We start from the raw sequence: 15,529 nt of genomic DNA, 5'->3' as shown, positions 1-15,529 counted from the left end.
GGAGGGGTGTCCATGCATCAGGAGGGGGCCGGGGCTACCTGCTCCTCCACTCAGCCTTCGGTCCTTCAAGTGTGCAACTAAGAGAGAAGACAGCCAGAGAGGGCGAGGGTAGGGGGACACAGAACATGGTGAAGATTGGGCCAGGCCAAGGGCATTGAGATGGGCCAAGATGAGACAAACAGTCAAGGGAGTGAGGGCCAGGGCTTCAGGAAGCCCACCGCTGCCGCCCACGGAAGCCACACGACACGACTGACTGCAGTCTCTGGATCCCCGCCTCTCCCTCTTCTCCATCCCAGGCTGTGGTTGAAGGCCCACAGAGGCCACATCCTAGACCCAGTGCCCTCACCACTCCAACAGTCCTGCACATAAAGGAGAGGAGGCCGTACCACAAAAGCCCCTTTGACTCCTGGGATGCCTGCTCTGCTTCTCTTGAAGCCCAAAGACACACTCCAGTGCTCACAAGTGTTGCTCCTTCTTGGCCTCACAGATGTGTGCCAAGCTCCAGGAGTTCTCGAGCCCAGCCTGGAGCTCTGGGTGGTCCTCCCTGCCTGCCTGTGCGCCTCTCTTTGTCCTACTTCTTCCTGGGAGGCTGCCAGGGCAGGAGGAGACCCTATTTGCTGTCCCAAGCAGAAGCTGAAGTATTCGGTGGGAGGCACCAAACTGAGGGAGAGCAGTGCGTCTCCTGCAGTTGTGTTGGAAGGAAGGAAACCAGAGGTGCAGGAAGCACACAGGAGCCGTCAGAATCACGTGCACGCCTGTGTGTGAGCGTGTGTGCATGTGCATGAACCTGTGTCGGGGGCTGGAGGGGACAGGCTGAGTCTCATTACTGTTACCTAAGGGGATGTTTCGGGAAGAACGGGGGACAGAGCCGTTCCTGGAGGATCCTCAGTCTCACCTTCAGCAAGTCTGAAGGCGGTTCCACTTCCCTTTTCTAGTCCCAGACTCCATGGGCCTGGGTGCTAACTAACCTACTGGGACAAAGGGCCCACCAGGGTGTGGGTGACTCATCTGAAACAGGCTCCCTTAACAGTACCCAGCGTCGGGCCTGGACCCCCAAGGGCTGGAGGGAGAATCCTCTTCCAAACAGGCCCTAACACTGGGCCCAGAATAGTGCCTGAGGCTCCAAGGAGGCGGGGAAGCTGGCTGGCCTGGGACACATACCTTACACGTATGCAGAGTCTGGGGAGAGTGGCCCAGCTTTTGGGGCCCAGCTGACACAGAGCATACTCATCCACGGTCTGCCCAGCACATGGGTGATGTGTCCCTGTCCCTAGCCCGTTCTGGGCGGAGGTGTACTTACTGTAGCCCATGCCTTGCAGGAAGTATTTGAAGGCCTCAGTCAGCTTCCCTGGCTGCAGTAAGATGGACAGAACATGCTCTGATTGGCTGCCTGGGACCAGTGGGGAGGATGGGGAGCCCTCATCCCCCCTACCCCACCCCCACCCCCACCAGCAGGCTGGGTGACAGAAAGGCAGGAGGCCCAAGAGTCTTACCTGTGTCACCTGAGGAAGACCACCAGAATCTGCCATCTGAAAGGAACAGGAGCAGGGTGAGCTCAGCAGCCCCTTCCCAACACCCAGACAGACTGCCAAACAGACACACAGTCCTGTCTCCATGCTGGCCAGTGGACCCTCCCTGCAGCTGAGCACGGGGTCGGGGTGGGGCGCCTCACCTTCAGGAAGGTCGTGGTGGTTGGGTCCAGTTTGGAGTTACACTCCACCTGGGGACAAGGAGCCAGCTGTAGCAATGCCCCTGCTCCATTGCTTAGGCAGGTTCTGTGCCCAGAGCAGAGAGCAGGAGGGGAGGGAGGGGAAAGAGGGGAAGGAAAGGAAGGAAGAAGGTACAGGTCCAAGGGTCCCCCCTGGCCCCAGCCCCGGGCTTTCTCTTGATAGGGCTTCCTGAGTCCCTGGAGGCCTATTGGTCTGAGGGCCTGAAATTCCCCTCAAAACTGCAATTGAGACAGGAATGAGATAGGAGTTTGACCCAGAAGGCCAGGGTCACTCTAGCAGGATGATCAGAGGATCTGAATAGTGGGGTCCAGAGGAGCTAAGGGACAGCAGGGGACACTAGGGACCCTGCCTGGGTCAAGATGGCTGGTGCAACACACACCCTGCCTGCGCAGCCTTCCTCATGAGCCCTTAAAATTTCGGTATCTTCTGAGCATGCCTGGGCTCCAGGGCCTCCAGGCACCTGTGATGATGGGCACCCACCCAGAGACTGCCTGCTGCCAGAGCCCCAGTGGGAGAAGGAACACGCATGGGGCCCCTCTTGAGGGCCTGGGTGGCTCCAGGGTGAGTACTGACGTCTATGAGTCACTTATGGAAGTGGACCTTGGACTAAGCGTAAAGTATGTGGAGACTGAGGGGGGCTGTAGGGGAGAGAGGAGGGACCCCGAGGCAGCCCTAGCCTTAGCTCCACCCACTCTGCAGCCTCTTCCCCTGACCACCTGGGGTGGCCAGGCCAGGTTTATGGAAGGTGGCAGGAGAGTATCTGGGAAACCCACCACTGGGGCCTGCCCCAGACGCTAACCTCCTACCCCTGGTCAGGGCAGTCACACTCACCACCCCATCCTCAGCAGGTGCGTTATCTCCGACTACCAGCATCACCGGGCAGCTGCGAGACACGGGGGTAAGGGTAAACCCCCGGCCTGGGTTTAGGGACAGAGGCAGGGACTGGCTGGAGGGCAGGAGTCACTCACCGGAGCGTCTTGGCATTGGGCACCGTCCCAGGCCGGTTAATGTCAAGGTCTCTGCGGCTGTGGGGAGGGGCAGAGGTAAAAAGGGCATCCCAGGGGCGGATCCCAACACTGCCAACTGGTCAGCTAAGGAAGCACGAACCGGCTCTGCATACACAGGACCTTCTGGATCATCATCATCATGGCTCCGTTCTGGAATCCCCAAGCTAGGCCAGGTATGTGCCATTTCCCTGTGGCTTCAGGACTCCCCATGCAACAACCCTTACTAAATATTTGCATCTCTTCCTCACTGTAGTTGTTCTGGCAGGAGCTTCCTCACTCAAAGTTTGCAAAAGCAAAGGTACAGTGGAGTGGGTTGCCCTTTCAGAAGAGTCACGGGCTCCACAAAGCACTGTTGGGAACCCTTAACCTCCTCTGGCTTCTCACTGTATGGGGCAGAGCACCTAGTCCTGCAGGGGGATCAAGGGTGCTGCTGGCATTCTCTCCACCCAGCAAAGGAGAAGAGCAAGAACCCAGTGACCAGAGCCCAGGGCCCTGCTCCCTCTCTGCTCTGGGGAAGCCACACCTTTGGCAAAAAGCTGCCCTCTCCCAGATGTCCTCTCCAGGCCGGGGATGGTGCTGCCCGCCCTGCCCCTCCCACGGAGGATGAGGACACCACACCTGTTGTACATGTTCCAGAACAGCTGCAGGTTGGCCTGGTTCACCACGTTTGAGATCTGCTGCCGGTAGCTCTGCACCAGCTCTGTGTTGTTCACCAGCTCCTCCTGGGCTCGGGAGGGTGGGAGGGGGCACACAGGGGCAGAAGGGCGGGGACGAAGGGCTCTGAGGGAGTCACCTACCAAACAGCCCTGGCCCCACCCCTAGCAGGAGCAGTCTGGCAAGCAGAGCAGAGGCCTCAGGAGTAGGAAGGTTTCCCTCAGGCCACCTCAGGCAGGGGCTAGGGCCCAGCCCTGCTCCACCTGCCACAGCTTTCTGTGCTGGCAAGGGCCCAGCCTGTAGCCCCTGCTCCTGAGGACGCGAGGACGCCGCATCGGCAGCTCGATCCACCACTTACCTGGCTGAAGAGGTGCGAGAGTACTGTGTCCGGTAAGGTGCTGGTCAAGCCGGAGAGCTGCAGGAGGGAGGGAAAGCCAGAGTGAGGCCCGTCTCAGGCCACTGCTACTGCGGCCAGGCCATGCAGGCTTGATGTTCACCTTGGTGGCGGCCCAGTCAATCCAGCCCTTGCCATTGGGATCGATGTTCATCAACACCAGCCCCTCCACCAAGTCGGGGAAAATGAGCTGCAGAGTGAGGAGAAAGGGAGATTAGGCCCTGTAGCTCTGGCTTGGTAACGTCTCCAAGATATCACAGATAGGCCGACTCCGTGTAGCTGGGTCCATACAGGGGCTCCTCATGCCAGGGGCCTTGCTGCTGCTCCTTGCTGCCCACCCCTAAGAATTCTCTGATGTAGGTAGAATCCATGATTCTGGCAGCCTTTTACCCTTTCTGATACATGTGCATGTATGTATTTGTGTGTGTGTGTGTGTGTGTGTGTGTGTGTGTGTTCCTGGGGATGGGACCCAGAGCCCTACCATACATGTCAGGAAAACACTCTATCGTGAACACACTTTGAATTCTTTTATTTTGTTTCTGAAGGTGTTGTAAAACTGGGTAATAAACATCTTTAAATCTTGTAAACTTCTTACATACATTCATTCATTCATTGGTGTGTGTGTGTGTGTGTGTGTGCTCGAGCGTGTCTGTGTAGGGAAGTGAGACCCTAGTGGGAGTTGGTTCTCTCCCTCTGCCACGTGGGTCCAGAGGATCAAATTGAGGTTGTCAGGCTTGGTGGCAAGCTCCTCTACCTGCTGAGGCAGCTTGCTGGCCCCATCTTAAAACACCTGTTTTCTTTCTTGCTGTTTATGGCCCAAGCAGCCCCTATGATAGAAGAAACTGGTCTTTTCAAAGCCAGCCCATGCTGATCAGGACAGGCTGTCCTGTCCAGCTGTCGGCCTGAGCATAGGGAGAAGAGATGGCATGCACACTTAGAGCTCTGCAGTCTGCAGGGTCTAGAGTGGTCAGTCAACAGCTAACAAAAATGGCTCATTCTTGCAACAGAACCAGGAGGTGGAAACGCTAATGTTTCTTTTAAACAGTAAGTGACTAGACCCTGAAACAGTTTCTGGTTTTAGAGATGAAGGCCCTCCTTTGCCTCGCCTGTTACTTCTGAAATGTGTTCTCTTCAAACGCGTCACAAACCTTCAAACCAGAATGTAAGTATAGTGTTTGGTTAAAAGGCTGTTTGTGTCTGTACCATACCGCATGGGAACAGCCTTTTTCTGGCTCTGGAGATCGGTTAAGTGGGCAGCAGTTACCAGTCTTCTGAAGCAACACGTGGGGCAAGGAACTCCCCTTTTCTGTTTCATTCATTAATGATCTTTGTGAGGCATGTCACAGCTCTTGCAGAGGTCAGAGGTCAGCTCTGTGGAGTCCCTTTCCTCCTTCGTCCTTTGTGTGGGCTCCTGGGATCAAACTCGGGATGCAGGCTTGTGTGGTTTACTTGCTGAACCTTCTCGCCAATCCATCTAGCTTAGATATTTTTGTGTAATGCTAGGGACGGGACCCAGAGCCTCACCCGGGCAAGGCAAACACTATCATGGAGCCACACTCCTACAGCCTCTCCTCCCCTAAGCCTCTCCTTCCCACCTTCTTTCTAAGTTAATTTCCTTGGAGGGAAAAAAAAGGGGGGGGGGAACAGGGCTTTTCTCAGCAGAAAAAGAAGGGAGAAGAGAAGGGGGAAGAGCAGGGAAAGCCCCTTGAGGCCCAGGGACCGCATTCTTGGCCTGGGGAAACTCACTGCAAACTTGGCCAGCACATAGGCTCCGGCTCCCACTCCAATGCCAATCACGTACTTGAACCTGTTGTAGAGCAGGGCTGGTCACTCCACAGCTGTAATGTCATTTCCCATGAAACCTGGCTGGAGCACGCCTCACCCCACCCCCCAGTCCGTCCTCGGCCCTCAGCTGGAGCCAGGCTAGCTGCGGTGGTGCATGCACCCCCTAACCCCCAGCCCAGACTCGGCAGCTAGACTTACCCAAAGTGCTGCACCACGCTCGGGAGCATGGCAGCCAGCTGATCCATGGAGGGGAACTGGTACCTGTAGGCAGAGGGCACGTTCAGGACCGGGGTACAGTGAGGGCCCAGGGCCGGAGCGAGTGGAGACTCTGGGGTACCTACCCCTGAGGGAACTGTGACGCCCCCACCTGCTGCCCAGGGGCATCCACGTGGCACACCACAAAGTGCTTGGTGATCTCCTGCATATCCTCATAGTTGAAGAAGGTGTTGAAGCACAGCTTGTCTGCAAAGACACCACTACAACTCTCAGTGGGCGAAAACAGGACAGGCACCGGGGATTCCAGGGGCCCTGCAGGCTAGCAGGTAGGCGAGGCAGGCTGGAGGGGCTTAAGTGCAGTGGGGAATCTCAGGCAGGGGCCCGAGTCACAGGAGGAGGGGGAACTGAGATCCGCAGGACCACGAACAGAGGGGAGAAGACCTCACTGCTCTGGCAGTTCCAGGCAGGACCAGGCAGGGTGGGTCAGGACGGAGCTGCACTTACGATTGAGGCCCACATCATGGTAGGTAAGGATGGCTGGGCGGTTCCCTTTGGGGGAGCCCCGGATCACCACATGTAGAAGGCCATAAGGCGTCTCAATGTCGTGTTCCTGGAGGGGACAGATGGCACTGCACACTCTGGTTCTTGGGGAATGAGGTGGTAGAGCCCCTAGCCAAGGTGGCTTTGTCATATCCCTTAGTCACCCCACAGACGACAAGTTCATGGAGCATCCTCCTCAGAGGTGTTCGGCACAGGGACAAAGTCTTCATTCCCTCTACAAATCAGCCTGGCACTGCCCAGCTCCCGCTCCGCATCCAGCGTGCCACAGGGTCAGGAGGCCAGCCCTCCCAAGAGGGCTCTGCCACTGAAGGCCAAGCCCCACCTCCAACCACCCTACAAGGTGTGCCCCTTCCTGCAGAACGGCCTCTGCCACCCCAGCTAGAATCCACAGCAAGTGCCTCCCTGTCAGCCACATCCTGCTCCCTCAAAGTCCTTGCCCTGTGGGATGCATCTCCATGGCCTTCCTCAGGTAAGACAGGGCTAGACATGCCAGCCCTCAAGGTCTTCTACGCTCCTTACTCCCAGGTCCTAAGTCCATGCTCTTGGTTTCGTGGCTCAGGTCTAGTCCTGTGTTTTTGTGTGATTCTGAACAACAGAGCAAGTAACTTCTCAACTCACTTCAGAGACGCTTTGTGAGAGCTACGGTATGCACCCCAGAACTCTGAGGAGATACCCTGTTGACTGGCCTTTTTGTAAAAAGGTCATTTCTGGGCACTCAATCAGGAAACTCCAACAGATCGCTCAGAGTTGAATACACCCTCTCCTCTACCACAGGGGTCCTGGTGTCACCGCCAGTGGCCCTGAGCTGGAACTGGGGTTGCGGATGCCAGCATGAGAGAAAATCAGGTTACTGAGTGCTGGCTATGGGCCAAGCTCCCTATCTGCCACTCAAGACAGAGGGAACCTAGACTCCACTCTGCAGACAGGGCACTGGCTTCAGAAAAGGGGAATGGGAGAAACAGAGCCAGCTTCCCACTGACTGGCCTTTTTGGGGTACATGCGAGGTCCAGTGTTCATGTTCACACTGGGTTCCCAGGAGGAGACGACAAAGTGGTGAGGATCCCATGATCAAGGCCACGCTCTGGATTCATATTCTTCTGGGATGCCAGGGTATCTTTCTGTGCTCCCCAGTTAGGCCCAGGCCCAGCACAGCTTCCTAGGCCTGTCCTCTCTTAGGACCCATTTGACCAAATAAAGCTTTCTAGTCACTGGTGCCTGACATGTGACACCTCATTTATTCCTAACTGGACCCTAGCCCACTACGGCTTGCTCTACAGAAAGACAGAGAAAGGATAAGTGACTCGCCCAAGGTCGAGCCCAGGGTTGATGAGACACTAGCGCAGGCTCTGCACCGAGGGAAACATTTTCTGAGGTGGGGGGCGCTGAGGTCCACCCAAGGGACCTACCTTCTAAGCAGGCTACCCCACCCCAGCTGCTGCTTTCTTCCTCTGGGTTTCCTGCTACAGTCACTCCATTCTCTCAGCGCCAGAGGAAGGGATAGGGCGTGACTGCCTGCCAAGGGGCAGTTCTCTGCGGTGGGCCTGCTCTTGCTCTACAAGGACACAGGGACCTAGGGACTCTCCAAAACCAGAAGTCTACCCTCTGGGTATGGGGGGCTGCCCTCTGCTGCCAAGGTGGTCTGCAGTCCCTTCCCAAGCCTGACATGGATGCCCAAGTCCTTATCCCCAGGTAGATACCATCAGTCACAGCACTGGTGTAGCTAAGGTTCACTTCCCTGGTGGAGAAGTACTGGCTTTAGCCAGGTCATGGGGGCGCCAAGGGAGTGATGACAACCACATTTCTTGTCCTGAGGCCTAGTGACCTTGACTGAATGTTTCCAACCACCTCTCTTTACTACCTCATCCTCCCCAGCCCTGGGCCTAGAACTCAGACCTAGCTTGCCTGACAGAAGCCGAGTACCCCTACCCGTCAGGGTGCTGACTAGAGACAGGGGTGTGGGGGGAACATGCCTCAAGGGTTGAGGACCACAAGACTGTCAGCCCCTCAATTCCCAGGGTAGAGTGCTCCCATTGGCTCTCAGTGATGTCAGAGCCCAGCCCCCCCACCTCCAGGTGGGCGCTAGAGGGATGCATTGCGGCAGGGAGCAAGGGAGGGGGCTTTGGCGTCCCCTGTCCCCTCTCAGTCTCTCTCCTCACCAGTGACCTTGAGGGCTGGAGTAAGAGGGTTAGAACAGGGCTTTGATACATGGCTGTGGTTGTATTATGGTTTGTTTTCAGGGTAATCTGGGAAACGTGGTCTGCATGGGAGGGTAGGGGCTGATTAGGACTAGACAAGAAAGAAGGAATGAGTGACATGGGGCCTGAGAGGCAGGCAGGGCAAGTCTGCCCTTGCATCTCCCTCCTTGAAGAAGAGCACTGGGCTTGGGTAGCTGTTGCTCCTCCCCCATGGCAAGAGGAGGTGCTCTGGGGCCCCACGCCCTGCCAGCTCAGTGCTCTAGTCTTGTCTTCCCAACCTTGTCAAAGACAGCAGTGTAGCCTTTCCCTGATTCTCCTGCAAGAGTCCTGCCTGAAGACAGCGACGCCCACCCTTTTACCTGGCACTGCAGTGCCCTGGGGACACACAAGCAACTCCTTAGGAAGACATGATGCTCTGCTGCAGCTATCCGGCATCAAGATCACCCCCCACACACACACACACACACACAACCAGATCCTGCAGGCACGACCCTGACAGTTGCTAGGAACTGTCCGGGGCTCACAGAGGACACACCAAGCTCAAGTGACCCCAAGCAACTAGGCCGACACCAGCGTTCACATGAGGCAGAGAATGCAAGCCAGCAAACAGAGGTCAGTGCGCTCACTGCATTTCCCACAGACATTAGCTGTCTTACCCAGCCTTCCACCCAAGACCTAAACAGACCAGGAAGGCAGGCACTCAGAGATGTCACCACACAGGGCAGGAGGACATCCTGTCCTCTGTAGGTCATAAGGATGCCCCATCCTCCCTGCCCATCCCGAAGCCCCCACCGGACCCTCACTCACCCCATCCCAGCACTCCGGCATCTTGCCGAGGAGGGGAATTTGCTGAACCAGAAAGGGCAAACAAAAGCCTGAGTCACTCGGTCAGGAGGGAGGGGGCAGCTGGGGAGAGAGACTTCAGCTCTGTGATGGGGCACAGCTCTGGTGATTTTATACACAGATCCCAGCCCTGCCCAGGCTGGTCCCTCCTCCCTAAAGGGTTTCTGAGCAGCCACTCGCTCATTCTGAGCCCTCGTTCCTACATTGGCTGTTAGGAGACAAACCTGGCTCCAATTGGCTTCTGAGGTCCTCACTCATCCTGTCTCCCTTTAGCCCCTCCCGTCCTGCCTTAGTGACACTGCATCCTGATGATTCCCAGCATCAGCAGCTCAGGGGTGTTTAGCACCTGGAACAGTCCATCAGGTATATCTGTATGTGGCTCTGGGAAGCAGCAGCTAGGACCACACAGGTAGCCCTTGCCACGCACACAGAGACATCTGGCTCACTGATATGCGTACGAGTGCAGGGCCTGGCCTGAGAAGCTGGGTAGGCAGACCTGCCCCAGTACTTGGCTCTATTCCCCCAGGAGTGCAAAGGTCCAGTGAAGGCTCCAGTCCCAGTGTCTAGAGGACCTGACTCCCGGGCCCAGCCATCCCAGCAAAAATGACAGCCTAGGTCACCTGACCTTGAGGACAGCTACTGGTTGGAGAAGAACACAACTGGTTTGGCTTTACCCGTGTCAGGGTCTGCCCCTTCTCTACCCACTGGGGTCTCTCTCCTTGGGCACCTCCCACCCTGCCTATAGGGATACGCAGGGCTGACGCACAGCCCTGAAAGTGGTGCTTAGGGATCTGGGGGGTGCTGGGCAGTCTGCAGGAGCAGAGGAACAGCAGGGCAGGGCCCTCCCTGATCTCACGCCCCTGCAAGAGAGAGGAAAGGCGCTGTGTAGAAACGCTTGCATCCCACACATGTGCTCAAGCCAGCCCTGTGTACTAAAGCCGGTCAGTACAAACATGCGAGATACCCCCAGCTGCGTGGCGTATCCACCTGGGCAGCCAGGCTCAGGGTGACAAGCTAAGGCACACAGATGGGGCATCCAGGGAAGCAGGAAGCCAAGGGGAGCTGAGGAAAGGAAGTAGGCCAGGGAGGTGACAGAGGAGAGAGCCCCAGGGCTGGGAGAACAAGAGTAACAGGGGGAAAAAAAAAAGAGTAACAGGGAGCATGCTGGGAGCTGTGTGCCTGTGCCCCCATTCTGTCTCCTTGGAGGAAGACTGCACTGCTGGTCCTTATCTGTGCTGATAGCCCTGTACCCAGGTGGGTCTTAGGGGAATGTGGCCAGCTCCTCACCCAGGTGCCTGGTGACCTGCTTTGAACACTCATGTGACCTGATTTGAACAGTCATGTGCGCTACTCCTAGTAGCAGCCTCTGTCTTGGGTACCAACACCTTTCTGAATTGTGCCATATCTGACCAGGTCACTCCCAAACAGAGACATGGAACAGTGCCCCTGGCCCTCATGTCCTGGCCCCCCCCCCCATCCTCCCATGATCCTTCAATGGAGAAGAAATTCCTACTCCTTGTGGTCCCTGATCAATCCATACCCACTCCCTGACTACCTACTGAGGGGTTTCCCTTTCCCTGGCTCCAAAGGAAGATGCTGACCCAACACTGGCCTCTTTCAATCTACCTGTTTCTGCCCAACTCGCTGGCTACAAACCCTCAGACCCCAGGGTCAGGTCTGCCCAGATGGCTGTCTGCAGAGTCCTGGGGCAAGGTTTCTAACTCTGATTCTGAGACACAGAAGCCCGAGTGAACGGTCAAGGAGCCCTGGGCCCAGAAGTTAAATCATTTTCTCACTCAGGTAAGGGGCAGCGGGGCTTATATCTGTCTCGGCGTTCTAGACCCATGGTACGACCACCGAGGGGAGCAGAACTGTCAGGATGCCCCAAACGCCAGCCCCAACCTAAGTGCTTAATGCGCTGTCTTACCAAGTACTGCCACTCTTCAGACACGTGGGAAGCTGCCCTGCCTCACACAGCTAGAAGCCACAGCACCAGAATCCACATCAGGCAGTCTACTGTGACTGTGTGCTATGGCGGGGTGTGCTTTGTCACGGTCACTGGGGTGTCTGGACGCTGGGCCCTTGGACACCATCCCCTCACAAACATTGTGAGCCACTTGCTTCCCTGTACAAAATAAGCAGGCTGAGGGTGGTGGTGCCAGGGGGAGGGGGTGGAGACGACATGGGAACAGATGGGGAGGACACGGACAGACCTAGACTGGGGGCTCTTGTACTTTCTGGTTTCTCTGCCTTGCTTCTTTCTCCTGCAGCTGACCCTGCAAGGCCAGAGACAGTGACAATGTCTGCCACTGTGAATCTGGTCATAAAGGTGGCTCCCCAGCTGTGGCCCAGATAACGGCCATCGTTGTAGCTGTAAGAAAGAAACCAAACAAAACCTGCTTCTATGTAGTGTTCCCAGGGTGGCAGGAGGGTTAAGATACTGCTGCCCTTCACCAAGCAGAGGGTCCCACCATCCACAGCCGCCCGAGGCTTATCTACTTACCTGGGCCCCGACACACACATAATCGCATTTGGAACAAAGACAGACTTCCAGGACAGGGCCTGCTCTGATTTCTGGCTGTCCCTTCTGAACAGGCTGGTCCACCTCCCAGTCACATACCTCCCATTCCTTCTCAGGGCCTCCAAGTAGCCCCCAAACTACTGAGTCGTCTAAGTCCCTTTCAGCTGAGGCCTGCGATCCCAAGAGATGCAGGAATGGGCATCTGGTCTGCTACAGCCTCCCTTCATGTCCTTGAAGAAGCACATGACCAAGGGGCCAACACAGAGGCCCAGATCCTCATTCTTTTTGGCTAGCTGCCTCAGAGGGAGGAGCCAGTGGGGAGCACCACCTCCTGCATCCAGAGCACAAGACTGTTCCATGGAGAATGATCTAAATAGAGGTCAAGTGGAGAAAGGGATGTGGCCTGCGGGTGACTTCCATCCAGCCTGGAGGAGGGGGGTCTGAACTGGTCTGTCATATTGTGATGGACGGTAGAGCCTGGGAATCCAATAAACCTATTTCCCTCTCTAGCCTATGCATGCTGTCAGACACACTCTGGTACCAGGAAATAAACAGTTACCGGGGACTCAGAGGGGAGAAACAGCTGACCAAGTGAGCAAAATCACCACGCAAAGGAATAAAACCAAAGAGCAAGTTCCATTTTCATGGTACCTTTGGCATCAAACTAAAGGGAACATGGTTGTCCAGGAAACAGCTGCTATGGAAACAAGAGTTATTTCACAGTCAACCTAGCTTTCACTGGAGGAAAGTGCTGACTCAGATGACAGCATCCCTCATTCCCTTCTGCAAACTCATTGCTGGAGGCCTCTGCTTCCTTCCCAGCTGTTTTGTTCACAGAGGATCCAATTCCTCCACTGGGCAGGGGGAGCTGCTGTGAGCAGTGGGGGTGCCTATCAGGTTGTGAGGTTGGCCTGCTCTCACCACCAGAGACTGGCACACCACAGATAGGCCATGCCTCTCCTCTAGGACCCAGCCCAGTGGGAAAGGGGTCCAGACAGAAAGGGGTCCTATATTTGAGAGGCTGAACCTCGACCTACCTTCCAGTCTGTGTCCACAACTGAGAGGAAGGTGTCGGGGTTATCCTAAGGGAGGCAAACAAAGGGGGACAAGTTAGCTCAGCTCCCAGAGCCCTCATGGAGTACAGCAGTCTTCTGGTCCCCAGCACACGCTCATGCTAAGAGAAGTGACTCATGGATTTATCCAGGGCAAGGATGTCTCTCTTACAGACTGACAGGGAGACTCAGAGGGCTGCACCACAGGCAGAAAGCAAGGGACCTCTGCCTGAGTTCTGGCTGTGGATCACTGCACATTAATGACAGAGGATGATGAAAGAGCAAAGAGGCACCATGACTGTTACCCCAGGGCAGGGTGGGTAAGCTGAGGCCTGCTCCATGTCCTATGCTCCTGGCAGCAGCATCTTTGATTAGTGCTTGTCCTGCATCTGGACTCCAGGTGCCATGATAGGGGGTGGGAGGTGGACCGTATCTGGCCATGTAAAGCCTGGACTAGAGTGAGCTCCCCAAAACAGGCTAAACTGGGTGAGCAATCTAACTTCGTAGATGTGGGGCCTACAGCTCAGAAGACATCTACAGCAGCACTGTAGGTAGCTCTAGCATTCAGGAGGTTGGGTCCAAGGCCAACCTCAGCTGTGTTGTGAGACTCACTGATTCTTCCAAGGCCTGGGGGGAACTAAAAAGGTCAAGGGAGGGAGGGCAACCACTTCAGAGATCTCTGAGGAAGGGGGCTGCTGGCAGAATGGGGCAGGGCTGGTCAATGATGGATCCTTTCACCAAGTGCTTTAGAGGGCTGAAGAGCAAGTGTGGGAAGGTAATTGCCTCAGGGAAGGAGGGAGGAGGCAGCTCTGTTAAAAAACAGAATCTGACAGAAAGGATGAGGCAGATAATGGTAGGGTGTGTTATATGTTCTCGATGTTAGCGGTGTGGGAGGGAGGGGGCCCACAAGCCAAGAGACAGTAGAAAAACGAGCCAGCATGAATCCTGGGAGCCACAGGAGGTTTCTGTGATCAGAGCAAAGGGCAGGAGAAGGTCTGGACAAAAGGGAAGCTCAGAAGGGGCAGGGAGATGCTGACAGGGAGCAGCCAACGTCACACAGAATCCGGGATTCTGCAGACCCTGCAGTTTTCAGGGAAGGCCAGTCTAAGGTGGTAGAGGTAGAGACACATATAGAATATAGCCGTCCTCCTGCCTCTGCATTGGATCCAGAGCCTTTTGGAAGCACCAAACTCCACTTCTCTAAGACGGCATTTTATTTGCCCAGAACCCATGATTCTCTTTCATACAATTTAAAACAGCTCTGGATTGCCTACAACACACCTTCTAGAAGACATGTGTCTACTGCTAAGGGAATAGGGACAAGAAAAGCTCTGTACTGCTTCTCTGGCTACCTCTAGGTCACTAACTGAAGCTCTGGGTGTGGACACCATGGTATGGAGGTCCTTCTGCATTCATTCCACTCTGGATAACAAGAACTTGGGCCTGGAAAAACAGCCACTCGGAACGTGACAAGGTCAGGTGGGCACTGCATTTGGTGTGCTAAGAGACCCCGCCACCACCACAGCCTTAGAGACGGTATCTCCCAAAGACAAAGGCACAGTTAGCTGACACCTCAAGGACTTCCTCAGAGACACAAGGAGGCCCTACTGACATTCTTTTTTTTTTTTTTTTTTTTTTTTGAATGCCCCTTTGGAAAAAGCAAAGGTGACCAGCTGCCCAGCGAGAGCCTTGTGCTGACTCAAGGACTGAGGCCTCTGTGTGAGACTGAAACACAGATCCCAAATACCAGATTGGCAAACTATGGCCCTGGTGGCCAGTGGCATGGAGATCCTGGGGACAGAAGGAGGAAGTGGCAGGCTGCCAGGAGTAGGAAGGAAAGGACCACGAGTCACCAGAAAGGGACGGCAATGTGCTGCAGGGGGCTGGAGAGACCAGGGCACAAGACAGACCAGCACACGCCAGGAGTGATGACAGAGTGTGGAAGGCTGTCACGGTACCAACCCAGTGGTCAAGCAAAGGCTTCCTGGGAACCCGTGAGCAGAGGCCAGGATGAAATAAAGAGAATTATTAGCCCTATGAATTGCTGGGCTAATGTCTTCCAGCGGAGGAAGCAGCTGGGACTATGGCAGATACACTCAGGGTTCAAGGAGGCTGGGAAGGAGGGAGGCAGGGGAAAGAGTAAACCATCCCCCTGGCTTCAGGAATGAACATGGCAGTCCCTGAGAGAGGTGGCAGCCCCTGGAGAGTTTAAGCATAGGGCTGCAGTGTGGGTTTCAAGCAAACGGTTGTACTGTATAAGGAGACAAGTAGGGACACAGGGAGGAAGCTCCTGCAGGTAACTTAGCAGGAGGGTCGGCTATGGACCAGGAGTGAGGGAACCTGGATGGAGAGCTTACCAAATACACAGGTCACTGCTGGTCCCGCAAGCTACCTTCCCCACCCCCATTAACCTGGGAGTCAGTGCTTCACTCAAGGTTATGCGTTTGAGGAAGGACCAACCATGGCCTGTTCAGGGGGCAGGGTTATGGCTTCATCTGGCTGGACTCCCCAGAGCCCCAGGTAAGCCACCTGATCCCAATCCTTGCTGCTGCATCTGGCAGAAGGCTGAGA

The 15,529-nt window shown here is 55.7% G+C and overlaps 1 protein-coding gene across 5 annotated transcripts in view; it reads right to left on the bottom strand.

Annotated features, from left to right (window-relative positions):
• Ndrg4 (NDRG family member 4) overlaps positions 1–15,529 on the bottom strand; it is a 37,636-nt gene that overhangs the window by 2,456 nt on the left and 19,651 nt on the right. For 2 of the 5 annotated variants that reach the window (XM_055621042.1, XM_055621040.1), the window contains exons 3-16: positions 12,944–12,988; positions 6,291–6,396; positions 5,912–6,032; positions 5,769–5,831; positions 5,532–5,592; positions 3,889–3,975; positions 3,750–3,806; positions 3,356–3,459; positions 2,699–2,755; positions 2,562–2,613; positions 1,673–1,720; positions 1,494–1,529; positions 1,301–1,352; positions 39–77 (exon numbers count right to left, since the gene is read on the bottom strand). In XM_055621042.1, coding sequence (XP_055477017.1) covers positions 39–77; positions 1,301–1,352; positions 1,494–1,529; positions 1,673–1,720; positions 2,562–2,613; positions 2,699–2,755; positions 3,356–3,459; positions 3,750–3,806; positions 3,889–3,975; positions 5,532–5,592; positions 5,769–5,831; positions 5,912–6,032; positions 6,291–6,396; positions 12,944–12,988 — 928 coding nt within the window. Of the gene's footprint in view, positions 1–38; positions 78–1,300; positions 1,353–1,493; positions 1,530–1,672; positions 1,721–2,561; positions 2,614–2,698; positions 2,756–3,355; positions 3,460–3,749; positions 3,807–3,888; positions 3,976–5,531; positions 5,593–5,768; positions 5,832–5,911; positions 6,033–6,290; positions 6,397–9,349; positions 9,503–12,943; positions 12,989–15,529 lie in introns of those variants that run through there. The other 3 variants (XM_055621039.1, XM_055621037.1, XM_055621041.1) reach the window with 3 other exon arrangements.

This window comes from Psammomys obesus, unplaced genomic scaffold, assembly GCF_907164565.1.
Source record: "Psammomys obesus unplaced genomic scaffold, mPsaObe1.curated_primary_1811, whole genome shotgun sequence".
Classification (NCBI taxonomy): domain Eukaryota; kingdom Metazoa; phylum Chordata; class Mammalia; order Rodentia; family Muridae; genus Psammomys; species Psammomys obesus.
The sequence above is the reverse complement of the archived record's forward strand: the minus strand, read 5'-3'. Positions and strand labels throughout refer to the sequence as shown.